At 39.6% G+C, this 16583-nt stretch overlaps 2 protein-coding genes across 6 annotated transcripts in view; one reads left to right on the forward strand and one right to left on the reverse strand.

The window, feature by feature from the left end:
- SPATA9 (spermatogenesis associated 9) overlaps positions 1-10871 on the reverse strand; it is an 86242-nt gene extending 75371 nt beyond the window's left edge. For 4 of the 5 annotated variants that reach the window (XR_003680985.2, XR_008618079.1, XR_003680987.1 and 1 more), the window contains exon 1: positions 9801-9906. The gene's annotated coding sequence lies outside the window, so the exon portion shown is untranslated. Of the gene's footprint in view, positions 1-9800; positions 9907-10789 lie in introns of those variants that run through there. The other variant, XR_003680988.2, reaches the window with a different exon arrangement.
- Positions 9823-16583, forward strand: part of RHOBTB3 (Rho related BTB domain containing 3) — a 52268-nt gene continuing 45507 nt past the window's right edge. The window contains exons 1-2 of the mRNA XM_007110080.3: positions 9823-10532; positions 10708-10933. Of these exons, the coding sequence (XP_007110142.2) occupies positions 10531-10532; positions 10708-10933 (228 nt within the window). The 5' untranslated portion in view covers positions 9823-10530. The remainder of the gene's footprint in view (positions 10533-10707; positions 10934-16583) is intronic.

Raw genomic sequence — 16583 nt, forward strand, 5'->3', positions numbered from 1 at the left:
GAGGACTGACTAATTTATTAGAAACCATAGTGAGTTAATAAAATACACTGGCTGAAAATGACTCCTAATTCTAGAGTCCGGCATGGGGAGTTACTAATTGTGTACAATTTGTGACTGTTCATGGGTAGCGACCTAGTAACAGACTGTTCCATTTTAAGGCTACAGCTAATGAGTACTAAAACTCTTGTAACAAAACAAAACAAAACAAAACAAAGGAAACTCTGCTTTTCTTTTCCGTTTTGTTATTTTTTGTATTATGTTATACTTCACTGCTTCCTGCATTATGCCAGGGTTGCACATTTCTGAGTTTCATTCCTTTTGTTCATGGAATCATAGATCTTTCCCAGAATTCTGAAGAGTTAGACATAATGACCCGTAAAAACAAGATTTTTTCCTACATGGCAAACATTCCAATAACAATTACTGATTTTACTTCTGTCTCTGTTCACCCACAAAAAGACAGTTTCTAACTAACCAGTTCAACAAAATGTCATTTCTTTCCAGAAGGAAAGAGTTTTCTTGCCCCTCAGAACTTCATAAATTCTCTTTGTCATAATGTAAACAAGGCCCATCCTTTAATTTTACCTGGTGTCAAGTAATTTAAGTATTATTTTTATATTAAATCAACAATGATACTATGACTTAATGGCAAAACTTGAGAAGACACACACACAAAATCTGGGCTTGTGGTGGGGAACTTATGCTGCTACCTGGGTGGCAGGTTAGGGATGGGAATGTTAGGGGCTTTGCTCAAGTACCTCTCATTTGGGGGATATTCAGTGGAAAATTTGAGAGGCTGTGTTTGCCACTGGGATTAGTTCAGAAGTGCCTTTGCTTTTAGTTTTCCCTATTTATCGCTTCAAGGAGGAAGGTCTGAATGCTGTTTAATGTAGACTGAATTGCCTGGTCTCACCCTAGTCCTAACTCTGGAAGGAGCTTGTAACTAGTACTAGAACATCTTGAGGAAGCACATGGAACAAGCCCCTTCATTAGCAGAAACTGTATTGGCCCTGTAGGAGTAGGGCAGTTATTGGTTGAAAGGGGTTGGATCTGGCTACAGCGGGGGTGGGTGTCAGGGGGGAAGGAGAAACTGGTAATATCGCTGGAGAGATGATAATAATCACACAAGTTCAGACGTTTTAGTTTGAAGGTGAGAGGAGACAGTACCCACCAAAAATAGTTCTCAAGTCCCAGATTTAGATTTTTAAAATTGAATGGGCTCTAGAAAGGAGTGTAGAGAGCAGTGTCAGTAAAAATGTGCCCCAGGGGATCTCTAGAGAAAGTGAGAAGCAGGAAAAAGGGAAGACAAAACAACATCCTTCAGATAAGCTAGATGAGAGATGTTAGAACACCAAAAGGACTATTCCCCAAGGATACAAGCTGCCAACTTAATATTTAATGGCATCGGTAGGGCTTTCCTCAGAAAAAAAGATTGCTAAGAAAATGTCAATTATTGTTCACTGTAAAAAGAGTTTAACTGCAGACAGGATTAAAGACTCAGAAGTGAAAAGTAAAAAGCAAGTCTAGAAAAATAGAATCAGCAGTATTGTCTGAGGGAAGAAGTCACATTAAGCCGCTAGTGATAGCTGTTGAATGAAAAAGGAGAACATTTGAAAGCATGCTTGTGAAATGCTCCAGTTGGGGTAATGCCCAATGGATGGCCATGGCAGAGATGCATGTACCTGAACACGGCAAGTAAAAGGAGTACAAGAGATGGGGAAGACTTGAAAGGGATTTACCATTGGAAATTGCATAACTTTTATTACAGTTAAAACTAGAGCCAGGGGCTTCCCTGGTGGCGCAGTGGTTGAGAATCTGCCTGCTAATGCAGGGGACACGGGTTCGAGCCCTGGTCTGGGAAGATCCTACGTGCAGCAGAGCAACTAGGCCCATGAGCCACAACTACTGAGCCTGCGCGTCTGGAGCCTGTGCTCCACAACAAGAGAGGCCGCGATAGTGAGAGGCCCGCGCACTGCGATGAAGAGTGGTCCCCCGCTCGCCGCGACTAGAGAAAGCCCTCGCACAGAAACGAAGACCCAACACAGAAAAAATAAATAATAAATAAAATTTATAAACTCCTACCCCCAACAACAACAAAAAACTAGAGCCAGATGATAACTATCTATTTTTTAATGTACTTGAATTCTTCCAAAAGGAGGTCTATCAGCAAGGTATTATACCGTTTAAATCTAATATCCTATATTTCTGTATGGCTACAAATGGAACATTTCACAAAATATTATGCATAAATAAATGACACAATCAATAGTGCTTGATTATGATACTCGCATATATATTTTTCCAGGGCTGAATAACAGAGCAGGCATATTAAAGGCCACACAACCAGGTTTCTTTGAAGTTCAAACCTGTGAAAAATGCTGGTAAGAAATGGGCAATCCTGATTCCAAGGAACATATTTTCTGGCATTTTAAAGTAACATTTTAACTGAAAAACAGAACAATTGTTTGAAAAACATGATTGGGCACAATAATAGAGGTGGGTGGATAATATAAGTTCAAAGGAACATTTTAGACCTTTTCCGAAAGAGCTTAGGGTAGTTGGATTTTGCACATACATAACAATCTGGAGTCTCACTTTAGCTTCTCCAAACAGAATTAATGATATTGCAGCCTTGTGGTTTAGAAGAAATCCACAATTTAGAAGAAAGCTGTTGGCTATTTCTCTGGGAAGAATTATCCAAGTAATAAAATGAGTAACATCAACTTTTCTTATGACTGACTGTATGGTTACTGACCCTGGTACATGACTTTGCTTAGGGTACTCTATGTGAAGTACTGCAAGCTATAGTTGTTTTTTTTAAAAAAAAAAAGCTAATCTTGAATTTTGTGATTTTTGTGTAAATTTGCAAACTTTATCTCTCATTAGATTACTTAATACAAATACATTTTTCATTGGGCTGATTTCTAGGCAAGTTGGTGTGCAGTTTATCTGTGTTACCTTCTCCTATCTTCCCTTTACTTCCTCTCCCACAGCTTTCCTTGCAGCAGTCCCCAGCCCAATGCCCTGTTCTGCTTCCTGGCAGTCCAAGACTCCACTGTGGTTTCCTTCTAAGCCTGCTCTCTAAGACACAGCCTTAGACACCAGACCAGTAGTCTCCAAACTTTTCTGACTGAGCCCCCTATTGGAAAGAATTTTGAGCACACCCCCAATATCTTTATAACATGCATGTATTACTGTTAATATATTATGAATACAATAAAACATACTGAAATAGAAAATTTTCAATAGATGAGATAAAGATGAAGTAAATCATATTTTAAATAATTTCAAAATGTATTACTAATAATGCAAAATAGACTTTTCTCTAGCATGTTATTGTTAACAAAGCCTTTTAGGGAGAACAATAATTGAATATGCCTCATTATTCTTTAAATCTTGGGTCAACATTTTGTGATACAGCAACACAGATGTCTGCTTTTATGTTCAGTTTATTTGAAGGCTCTCTGAAAAGAATTCACAAAGATATGGGTATTTAAATGGAAGAACTGCTTCATTAGCTGGGTTGCTAAATCATACTTATTTTTCAGTCTCATCACTCATTATGCAAAGATTTTGGTTAAATCTGATGGATGCATTTCCATCTTACCTAATGTTACTCAAGTGGATTAAAAAATCCAATAAGATATCAGAGTTTTTATAGGTTACATGCATTTTCAATCGCAAAAATTACATATAAAGGGAAATTTTTCAAACATCAACATAGCATAGTGGGGACTTACCTGGTGGCGCAGTGGTTAAGAATCCGCCTACCCATGTGGGGGACACGGGTTCGAGCCCTGGTCCAGGAAGATCCCACATGCCGCAGAGCAACTAAGCCCGTGAGCCACAACTACTGAGCCCATGTGCCACAACTACTGAAGCCCGTGCGCCTAGAGCCCATGCTCCACAACAAAGAGAAGCCACCACAATGAGAAGTCTGCACAGGGCAATGAAGAGTAGCCCCCGGCTCGCCACAACTAGAGAAAGCCCGCGCACAGCAATGAGGACCCAACGCAGCCAAAAATAAATAAATAAATAAATAAATAAATAAATTTAAAACAAACAAACATAGCATAGTGGGTAAGGGCATAGACCCTGGAGCCAATCTTCTAAGAATCCCAGCTCCGGGATTCTCACTCCTTGTATAGCTGTGGGCAAATTACTTAGCCTCTCTGTGCCAAAATTTTCTCTCCTGTAAATTAGGATAGTAATAGAACCAACTCAATAGGGTTATTTGCGAATTTTAAAAGTCAATATTTATAAAGCACTTAATATGATATTTGGCATATACTAAGGAAGTATGTTAAGAAATATAGGGAGAATTCTCATGCCCTGCTATTGGGAGTGTAATACTTAAAACCACTTTTGAAATCAGTTGGGTACTATGTACCAAAGTTGGACATACACATGCCCTGTGATCTAGCATACCCACCAAGATATTATATTTTAAAACAAGAGTGGTCCTAGTGGCTTTGTTTGTAATAGGCAAAAACTAGAAATAATCCACATGTGCATCTAAAATGGGATGGATAAGGACTCCTCTGGTGGTCCAGTGGTTAAGAGTCCTCCTTCCAACACAGGAGAAGTGGGTTCCATCCCTTGTCGGGGAACTAAGATCCCACATGCCGAGGGGCAACTAAGCCTGCGTGTTCTACAGCCCACATGCACCACAACTAGAGAGCCCATGCACCACAACTAGAGAGAAGTCCGCGTGCCGCAACTAAGACCTGACACAACCAAATAAATAAATAAATAAAATATTTTAAAAAATAAATAAAATAAAATGAGATGGATAAGAAAATGATAATTTATGTATCCACTGGATGCTATTCAGCAATATAAAGGAATGAAAGGAACAAACCACCGCTACATCAACATAAATGTATCTTACAAATGATGAGTACAAGAAACAAGATGCAAAAGAGTATGTAGAGTGTGATACCACTTATATAAAGTTCAAAGAGAGGAAAAAACAAAATATTAGCTTAGGAATGCACATATAGGTAGCAAAACTGTAAGGAAAAATAAATAAATAATCATCACAAAAGTCAGGCTCATGATTATCTCTAAGAAAAAGAAGAAAACTGTAACTGAGGAGGGGCACCTGTGTGTGGGGGCGGGCAGTGTTTTGGTGTGTGCACCCTTGCATGAGTGGTGAAAATGTTCTATCTTCTGGCCTAGGAGATTGCTTAGGAATGTTTATTTTATAATTATTTATTAACTATGTGCATACGTATTATGTACTTTTCTGTATGTATTATATTTCACGGTGAAGAAAAATCTTAAAACTGTTTTACAAGCTTTCTTTCCACAAAATTAACCTCAGTTTCTGCCTCCAGCTTCTTTGCTGGAATAACTGCTTATGAGATATACCTCAAATGAATTTCATGTGGTTGCTCTCCCTGTAATCTTAGCTTGGAATCCTTCCTTTCTTTAAAAAAATTTTTTTTAGTCTAAGTAACTCATCCATCCGTGGTTACGCTTACACAAGTTTTGCATAAAACACAGTTTTTATTTTTATTTATTTATTTATTTATTTTGTGGTACGCGGGCCTCTCACTGTTGTGGCCTCTCCCGTTGTGGAGCACAGGCTCAACGGCCATGGCTCACGGGCCCAGCCGCTTCGCGGCATGTGGGATCTTCCCGGACCGGGGCACGAACCCGTGTCCCCTGCATCGGCAGGCAGATTCTCAACCACTGCGCCACCAGGTAAGCCCCCAGTTTTTATTTTTTTAAGTCAATTGTTGAAAATACCATTGAAAGATGTATTAGAGAAAAAATATCTTCTCTACTATAGCTTTCCTTTGGCGGCTCACAGAATTGTCACTTTAAAATGCATCTCATTATTGAAACACAATCTAGTAAATACCGCACTGAAACGGAATCTATCCAATACCATAATGTGAGACATGTTAAAAACATCTGTGCTTTCCATCTAACATTATAGTAAACTTCCCACATTGTGTAACATGTTCCAATACTTGTGTCATTAGGTCTTTAGCAATGTTTTATATGCATATTCTCAAGGTATTTGCTGTCAAAGGAATGAAGTTTTTTTTTCCCATCTGTGTTCCATGTGTTATTTCAAACATTTTTATCTTCACAAGAAGAAAACTATTTTCCCAATGGTATGTTGCTTTTTGACTTTTTATTTTTAAGAAAGCTCAGAAAAGGCTTCATAGCATTTATAATTGGTGAATTTTCTTTAAAGTATTGGCTTGAATCATACACTCCTTAAATATTTTAGAAATATTGTTGAGCTTTATGAGTTTGGATGTCTACTTTTTAAGTGATTAGCTAATAGTGATCAGTTCAGAACATCATTATCTGTAATACATACTTTGGGTGAAGATGTTAGTAAAAGTAAATATAAATTCATACTTAAAACAGTTTTAGAAATAATTTTAACTATCATTGCCAACTTCTTGTCAGATCTAATTAGTCATTAGTTTTTCATCTTGCAGTGTGGCTCCAAAAGGGTGCCAGAAATGTCAGCTCAGCCCATTGTGTTTGCCTGTTCTTGCATTATTAACACTGTCTCCACTGATCCATGCTATAATAGTTTACTTAAATATGATCTATAAATCCATTTAGATACAGAAACTGCAACATGTGGCAATATGTTAAAAGTGAACAAAGGAGAGAGTCCTCCCCTCCCCACAGAGTGAGCTGCTGTGCTACCACCCTCTCTCCAGAACACCCTGAGGGCCTGCCCACTTAATGGATCAAGTTTGGGGTGCCAGTACCAATCCTCACATATTAGTAGGGCTTAATTTCTTTCCCTCTTTTTTGGGTGGGGAGAAATATATGTGTTTGAAGATAAAAGTTCAAATATCTTTTCTGGAATTTCAGGGGTCAACTTCTGTATCTTACACTCATATGTGGCTACATTTTATCTGGGGATAAGAACATCTATCAGAATGAATATGAAACAGTGGTATTCCAGCCAGGAAAATAGAAAAACATACTGTTTGGGCTGGAGGACCTTCCTTGTGTGTTCTGCAGTGACCTTGAAGTTGGAGGACATATGATAATCCAATTTGTTACACCCTGGTAAAAGTGCAAACAAACAGACAAACAAACACTTAATGGTACTAATGAGGGAAACTACAAATATATAAACCAAATAAAAATTGTACGTAAAAGGGAATTAATTATTTAAAAAGTAGTCTTAAGATAATTATGAAAAGAATCTTTACGATATCAGGAAATGGACCATCTGTGACATTGTATTAGCCAAGATAAGTAATACTAGCTGCTGTAATAATTGACCCCAAAATGTCTGGCTTAACTCAATAAAGATCTATTTTCTCACCCATATCACAGTACAAGGCATGCTGTGAGGAGGCTCTGCTATAACTAGTCATTCAGAGACTCAGGCTTCTTCTAAGCTGCAGATCAACACATGGCTTCAAGTTTGACCCGGCTTCATCCAGTTGGTAGATGGATGGATGAAAAAAAATGGAGAAGGTCCACCTTCTCTTAACTGCTCAGCAGGGATCATATTTCACTAGTGAGAACTAATCACATGGCCCTATCTACATGCAAAAACTTTGCGAAATGTACTTTATCTATGGGTTCCGGAAGAGGAAATGGGTTTGGTGAGCATCTAGACAGGCTTTTGTCATATAAACAGAGTTTGGTCTAGGGATTCCAAAGCTATAACTTGAGTATCACCAGGTCTGACTTTGGAAATCCCTTGGGAAGCCTCTACCACTCTCTTTTCTGCCTGCTGTAATAAAGGAATCAGAACACCAGCACTAATTTTAGCTCTTGCTGTTCCCTGAATCAGCCACGATCTTCCACATCTCTACCCCTGCATGTGATTTGTATATGACGTCTGTCCATTCTTTCCACCAATACTTCTAACCACAGATTCCTCCAAATCTAGCAAGCTTCTCTTTATCTTCTAAGACCTAACACAATGGTTACTTCCTCCATGAACGTCTCTCTGATGTCACACAAGGCACATATCTCCTTAATGTTCACTGAACTTTATCCATGTACTTTGTTCTTACCTCTATTACTGAATGCATAAGCCTGTATTATAATTTTTAAGGAACAATTATGTTTTCAAAAGGATTGTATGCATTAATATTCACAACACAGTGACCATTAATAATATTGAATAGATTTAGCTTCTCAAGGGTGAGGACAGAGTCTTATGTACCTTAGTATCTCCCATGCCTACCAGCACAGACCTGGCTCACATACACGATAACTGAGAAAAGAATGAACACTGTCTCCCCTCCACTTCCCAGCAACTCTAACTCTGACTCTCTCTCTCTCTCTCTCTCTCTCTCTCTCTCTCTCTCTCTCTCTCTATATATATATATATAGTGGTAAAACACATAAAACACAAAATTTACCATCTTCACCGTTTAAAAGTATACATTACTATATGCACCTTGTTTGCAACAGATCTTTTAACTTTTCATCTTACAAAACGGAAACTTTATACTCACAGAACTCCCCATTTTCCTCTCCCCTCAGCCCCTTAAAACCAGCATTCTGCTTTCTGTTTCTAAGAGTTGGACTGCCTTAGATACCTCATGTAAGTGGAATAAGCAGTCTTTGTCTTTCTATGACTAGCTTATTGCCCTGGAGATTCATCCATGTTGTAACATATGACAAGATTCCCCCTTTTTTAAGGCTGAATAATATTTCATCGTATGTATATAGCACATTTTTCTTTATTCATTCACCCATTCTAGTGTCTTTGTTTTCGACTTGTGGTTACTGGAGGGGATTGATGACCCCAGAGAAAAGGTGATCCTGTACTCTCAAAGATTTCAGGATGTTTTAGGTTCTAGAGACTAAAAGAGAAACTATACTGAGTGCAAAGGAAATTAGATTTTTAAAAAATCAGTGACAACATAAAGAATGCCCCCCATTATACCCTATTTGAGCATGAGAAACTATTAAACTACTTTCAGTTGAGCAACCAAGGGCCCATAATAAAAAGTTGTTCACATTCCAAAGGGCTCTTACCCTAGGCTTTTCACTGTCCTACTCAGCACCTCCTGTTTCATACCCTCAAAATAGCTCGGTTGAGAAAAGAAACAGCAACATTTTAAAGTAGGGCAAAATAAATAAATAAATAAAGGGATAAACAAGAACTCTTTCAACACAGAGCACTTGTAAGAATTTTCATGTTTATGGAGAAGCAAAGCCCCAGAGTAAACTCTGGCCCTTCTTGGAATTAGTGGATTCCAGTGTTCATTTGCATTGAGGCAGTTTGAGGCCCTTTGGGGACATTCATAGCCTTTACTTCAGGGCGTTATCATGAAAGAATCTAAAGTATCCTCGCATTAGCATGATCGTTATTTTTTCAGCTGGTCTGAGGAGGTATTATTAAACATGTGGCCATAATGTGCACAGAAAAATCTCAACGTAAACTAGCATTTAGCATGTAAACACAAACACCTCACGCATAACTGGTTTCTAAAATTATCATAATAAGAACCTCAACACTTTAAAAAAAAAGCAAAACACCCTGAAGTTTTTGGTAAAAGATGCCGAATATAGCTTGAAGTAGTAAATAATCCTTCTGAAGCGATATTAGCGAATTAATTGCTGCGTGAACAAAGAACCCTTTCTGCACCAGGATGAATGTTGCCTTTATTTTTTTCCTCACAAGTATGATTCTAGAAAACAGCTGTACTACATGTTGACAAATGACAAAGCGGCAGACTTACTAAAACACTTTTTGGTCAAAGCCAAGAGGGGGAAAAAAAAAAAAATTGGGGCTGCTGGAGCGGCCAGCGAGCTGGATTCCCAGGGAAGCTGGCTTCCCTTACCTCTTTTTTTTCCAGTCTTTAGGGAGCAGGGGCCTCACCGACCCACCCTCCCTTTCCCCGGCTCTGGTTACAGCCTGTCGAGTTGAACAAACTTGCTGCAGGCGGATTGGCGATCGGGAGCTCTCGGGCTGGGGCGTCGTATTTATTAATTTATATTCCGCGGCGCCCCGCGCGCGGGCCGCTCCTTTGTACCCGGCCGCCGCTGCCCGGGCTCCGGGGCCTCAGCGGGGAGCGCGGCCCCCTCGTCCTCCCGACCCCCAAGGCCGGCACGTGCTGCTCCCGCCCGCCCGGCCCGCCGAGGGGGCGGAGGCCCGGCTTTTCTCCTACCCTCTCTGGGCCAGAAGGAGGAGGAGCGGCGGCGGCAGCAGCCGGAGGAGGCGACTGCTGCCCGGCCGAGGGAGCGCGGCGGAGCGGGGTTACGGCGCCCGGCAACGCTCGGCGGCCGCCGGGGAGGCGGGAGCGGCGCGACCGGCCGGGATGTTCCCTGGCACTTCCTGACTGGCTGGCCGCGCGCACACGGCCAGACTCGCTCGCCCCCGGCCCCAGTGGCTCGCTCGCTCGCTGGCTCGCGCGGGCCCGCTCTGCGTCGGCCGCGCAGCGGGGGAGGCGCGCTAGGGGGGACGCGGCCCGGCATGAGCTGATTGCGGGTGGATACGCCGCCGACGGGCTCCTAGAAGCCGTGGGGAGCCGCTTTTCTCCGAGTCGCCGCCCTGCCCTTGGATTTGAGATCATGTATGTACGCGTCGCGGTCCTGCCATTGTCTACCCAGCGCGTGCCGTGCGCCCTGGGCGAGGGGCTCGTGCCCATCCCCGCCGCGCGCTGCCCCCCGCACTTCCTGTTGGGATGAAGGGAACCTCGCGCTGACCACGCGCCTTTTCTCCCCCTCGCCCCCGTCTCTGCCGTGTAGGTCCATTCACATCGTGGCGCTGGGGAACGAGGGGGACGCGTTTCACCAGGACAATCGGCCGTCGGGGCTTATCCGCACTTACCTGGGGAGAAGCCCGCTGGTCTCAGGGGACGAAAGCAGCTTGTTGCTGAACGCGACCAGTACGGTCGCGCGTCCCGTGTTCACCGAGTATCAGGCCAGCGCGTTTGGGAATGTCAAGCTAGTGGTCCACGACTGTCCCGTCTGGGTAAGGGCCCGCAGCTGCTCTGTGCAGAGGCTGATGGAGCTTTCCTTTTCTTTCTTTCTCTCTTTTTTTTTTCTCCTCCCCCCTTTTCCCCTTTCATGAATGTGGATGTCCGGGTCACCTGGGGAGAGTTTTTACACATTTGGGGGAAAATCTTTGGTCCTTCGTTTCACTGGGCAGGGGCCAGCCTAGTCAGAGAACACTCTTAGAAAGGAAAAAGCCCCAGTGGGAATGTGAAGCACTTAAGGCGTACACTTCACGACTCTGGGTTGTCCCTTGGTAGACAGCTGACTGAATGTCCCAACCGCAAGGGACGAGGTCACTAAATTTCACCAGCAGACAGCAATGTTTTTTCATGCCTACCCTGTGGGTGATATAAAATATTAGTGTTCTAAAAATAAAGATCTCTGAAAGCTCAACACAGCAAAAATACATTTCACTGGGGCAGCTCAGATATAGGACCCCTGGAAAGGGGGCGGGAAAGACAGGGACTGAGAATTAATTTTAAACGATTCTTTTATAGCACTATCTACCTTTGAAAAAATTTAATTAGTATTTTTAATTTTAATAATGCGGATATTCTTGATATATTTAGCCATTTCTTTTTAGTGACCGGTAAATCAGAAATATTGTTAATACTGTTTTGGGACTTGAAAAAGCTTTAAAATTTGCTATAATTAAAAAATTGTAATGAAGTTGATAAATGCTAGTCTAATTCTTGAGTGATAAAAGAAGAAATCTACTGTCTGACATGTATAAATGTTTTCAGTACACAATAGCATCATGTTTTGAATGTTTTCATGTAATCTTACTTGAAAGTTTCTGATTCTTTACTAGAGTAAAAGTTATATTGCAGCTAAGTATTATATTTTATAACAGAAGAAAGCTTAATGTCTGAAACAAATACAGATATCATTATGTGAGATTTACATTTAAACTGCACTTTAAGAAAACCGAAAAAAAAAGAAATCACGTAAAAATCAGGAGAAAAAAAAAAGAAAAGAAAACTGAATTAGGGACTATAAGGAACTAATACACCTTTCCAAAGAAATGTATAGAATGTACATAAAAACATTTCTTATGCAAATTTCCATATTACTGAAAGAAAAGATCACTTGCCCAAATAAATTTTCAGCTAAAGTAAATTTAATAGGCTAAAATAAATGAAAAATGGGCTTTTTCAATAACAGGGATGCTATTAAATTCCTAATTATGACAGTGATGATGCTGATCATAGGAAGCATTGGTAGAGAACTTACTGGCTGGAGTCCATGCAAGCAAATGAAACCCTTCTTTTACTTTGGTCATTTCATTGTGAAAAATCTTACAGTCTTAAAAGCTAATTGGTTCTACACTCAGTTGAACAAGTGTTGAGTAAATAGAGTAAATAAATGTAGGGAAAATAAAATAAGCTGAATTAGGATGTTAGGATAACCTTTCCTGCTTTTTCTTTGAGCAGTGAACTCTTTCCTTTTTATGTTGTTAGTTTAGCAAAAGCGAATACTTGTGATCCCATGGATTGTAGTAAATGAAATCTTCCAAATCGATTGAAATAAGCCTTCACAGTCTGGATTTTTTTGGTCTTAAGTTTATTGTTATGTTTTATTATGCTAATCACCTTTTGTTTGGTTAGACTCTGGCCTTTTTTAAGACAATGAGTTTGTAACCAGGCACAGTTTTCTGAGTTATAGTGGTCTTCAGACATAGTAGAATACATTTGTAGAGCTACTCTTTATGAGGTGCTTTTCTTCTCTTGGTGGTAAGTAAAAGCCCGTCAGAGATATGAAAGTTGATTGTATTTATCAGCTGGTGTTTGACATGTACTGAATCAGAATATTAAACATAGCAGAGCAGATAGAGCACAGGTTTTGATATCAAAAGGACCTGATTTCAGATCCTCACCTTGCGAGTTAGTGGCTGTGTTCCTGGGTAAAGTCACTCATCCTCTCTTAGTGTTATTTTCTCTGTGTGTAAAATAAATATAATAATCCCTGCCTCCCAGAGCTGTGCTGAAGAATAAATGAGTTAGTATGTGTAAAGTTCTTAGCATCCAGACGGGCATGTAGTAAGTAATCAATAAGCCATAGCTATGATAATAATAAAGTGTTTATCACAACTTTAGTATAGCCGTGTATTGCTTAAATGAAGCAAAAGTAAAGTTTTCCCACACATCATTCAAGATCTCCACACAAATAAAGTACATAGAGGCAGCCGTGTTAGTACTTAGTAGATGCTGTATTGCAGCCTCACAACCAAGTAGAATAAAACTGTTGTTTTGCTGTAAAAATTAAGATTATTTTTCAAAAGATGAGTTCCATTCCCCAAATGTGGCTCCAAGCCTCGTGTTGCATAACTGCCTAGAGGAAATCCTGGAACTGATTTACAAGGGGTGGGAGAATTCGATTTCCTTCATATTTCTAGAAACCAGTGGAGCATTTTCTCTTTGAGACAGTTTGAGAAGAAATGTGGCATTGTTTTCTTGGAGCTAGAGTGAGATAGTTGTGCTTCTCTTCCCTAGTTTTCTTCTGTATATCCGCAGCCTCACTCTGGATCTTTGCCATATATGCTTGGCACTTTTTAAATAAATGTGCTTCAGATTCATTATATGTAGCTTATTGTTTAGTATGTCTCTCTCAAACCCACCCTTTTTTGTTATATTATTATTTCATTTCTAGATCTTTTCCTGTTTACCAAAAATATTCTCATAAAAAGCAATGAGATAATATATGCACACTTTTCTTGGGCAGGGTTTGAAGCTCTGATTTGTATTAAAAATAAAATTATTTATAGATTTATATCCTCAGTACCACAGAGTTAATGAAGCCAAAACCCATTTCCTCATGACATTTTCCCTTAAATGTCTCCTTTTTCTTTCTACACGTCTCCAGTAACTCTGGAATTTTGAACTATTTGGAATGCAGAGAGCAGTTACTTTTGATTTGTTCTCTCAGAGTTAAATGGCTGCTTGATATTGGTCCCACTTAAGTTTAGTTTGTTCATGCCATTCATCTGACTTTGTCCTCTTTCTTTATTGTATTTATATGCCCTGTTGTACTTATATACTTTGAGCTTGAATACTGTAACAGATACAGCTGGAACTGAATGGGTTTTGTGGTTTGGGATTTGGAAATTAGCATAGAGCTCTGCTGGGAAGCTTTCACATTTTCTTGATCTGTGTCACAATTCACTTCTCCCTCCTCTTACATCCTCCACTAATTTCAAGATTTTTGCTTTTGCTGTTTATATCCCCATAGTTGGCCTTTTTTTTTTTCTGGTTTTTAAATCTTCCTCTAAAACGGCTCTGTCCATCCCACTCTCAGTAAAGTATTCATATCTAAAAATTCTGCAATTCTTGTTACGCAGAATATACTTGTAGGAAATGGGCAGGTTGTGAGGGTGTAGGGAATTGGGAGAGGCTTTGCTGGGGCATGGCGGTGTACTGGTGAGAAGAAGCTCTCTGCAAAAGGGCATTGCTGTGACACTTCTCCAGAATTTTCTAACAGGATAAAAGCTCTGTCACAACTGATTGATTCAAACCCTGGTTTGGACTCATATTTCAAAGTGCAGACTTTCATAGCCCAACAGTTTTTGGACTTGTTAGCCATATCTAGCTGTCTGTTTTCTTAATCTAGCTTTATTACATCCTAGGAATACATACCAAAGGCCACATGAAAGGACAAATAATGATTAATAGTTAACCAGAATGTGAGAAGGAAGCCACTTATGCATATTTAGCAATGGCATTAAAGTACATAATGATATTTTTCTTATACCACTATTCACACAGTAACTTTGAAAAATTATTTTTAAAATATCAAGGCACAAAGTTTTAAGGAGTAGGGTCCATAATAAATTACTTTTGGCCCTAATTCTAAATATAAATACTATTAACTGTAGTCCAAAAGTAAACATTTCAAAACTGGAAAGGTTTATCCTGAATTTTTAATTGATATGAACAAAATACATGAATTGCACATATATTCCTTGCCATGTTAACATCATCTTATAATACACACTATCTTTTTGTGGAGGCATACCCCTCTGCCCCCCTTGTTCCCCTCACATGCACACCATATATGCAGTACTGTCCAAAGAATGGATAAAGTTGAAAAATATATATGAATTTTGAGATATGGATAAAATATATGGAACTCCACAGAATTCACAGGGTATTATCAGTACAATCTAAATGACTGAACAATCCTGCATTATCTAATAGGGTCACAGAAAATCCTCTGAAGCTTCCTCACTCACAATGATGCTCTTGCATCTAATGCATAGTGTTAATTTTTGAAACTATTAGGTGATAAAGCTTTGGCATAATTTTATTTTATTTTCTTGTATATGGTATTTTATTTATGTTTTACTTCATGTGCGTAAATCTAGCATTCTGATTTTTTTGTATTTAGTCCTAGTGGATTTTTTTTTAATGTCTTTATTGGAGTATAATTGCTTTACAATGGTCTGTTAGTTTCTGCTTTATAACAAAGTGAATCAGCTATACATATACATATATCCCCATATCTCCTCCCTCTTGCGTCTCCCTCCTACCCTCTGTATCCCACCCCTCTAGGTGGTCACAAAGCACAGAGCTGATCTCCCTGTGCTATGTGGGTGTAGCATACAGTATTTGTTTTTCTCTTTCTGACTTACTTCACTCTGTATGACAGACTCTAGGTCCATCCACCTCACTACAGATAGCTCAGTTTCGTTTCCTTTTATGGCTGAGTAATATTCCATTGTATATCTGTGCCACATATTTATCCATTCATCTGTCCGTGGACACTTAGGTTGCTTCCATGTCCTGGCTGTTGTAAATAACTCTGCAATGAACATTGTGATACATGACTTTTTTTGAATTCTGGTTTTCTCAGGTATATGCCCAGTAGTGGGATTGCTGGGTCGTATGGTAGTTCTATTTTTAGTTTTTTTAAGGAAACTCCATACTGTTCTCCATAGTGGCTGTATCAATTTACATTCCCACCAACAGTACAAGAGGGTTCCCTTTTCTCCACACCCTCTCCAGCATTTATTGTTTGTAGATTTTTTGACGATGGCCATTCTGACCGTTGTGAGGTGATACCTCATTGTAGTTTTGATTTGCATTTCTCTAATGATTAGTGATGTTGAGCATTCTTTCATGCGTTTGTTGGCAATCTGTATATTATTCTTGCCTCCTTTATCAAAAATAAGATGACCATATGTGCATGGGTTTATCTCTGGGCTTTCTATCCTGTTCCATTGATCTGTATTTCTGTTTTTGTGCCAGTACCACACTGTCTTGATTACTGTAGCTTTGTAGTATAGTCTGAAGTCAGGGAGCCTAATTCCTCCAGCTCCGTTTTTCTTTCTCAAGATTGCTTTGGCTATTTGGGGTCTTTTGTGTTTCCATACAATTGTGTAATTTTTTGGTTCTAGTTATGTGAAAAATGCCTTTGGTAGTTTGATAGGGATTGCATTGAATCTGTAGATTGCTTTGGGTAGTATAGTCATTTTCACACTGTTGATTCTTCCAATCCTAGGACATGGTATATCTCTTGATCTGTTTGTATCATCTTTAATTTCTTTCATCAGTGTCTTATAGTTTTCTGCATACAGGTCTTTTGTCTCCTTAGGTAGGTTTATTCCTAAGTATTTTATTCTTTTTGTTGCA

The sequence above is a fragment of the Physeter macrocephalus genome, chromosome 8 (assembly GCF_002837175.3).
Source record: "Physeter macrocephalus isolate SW-GA chromosome 8, ASM283717v5, whole genome shotgun sequence".
NCBI lineage: Eukaryota > Metazoa > Chordata > Mammalia > Artiodactyla > Physeteridae > Physeter > Physeter macrocephalus.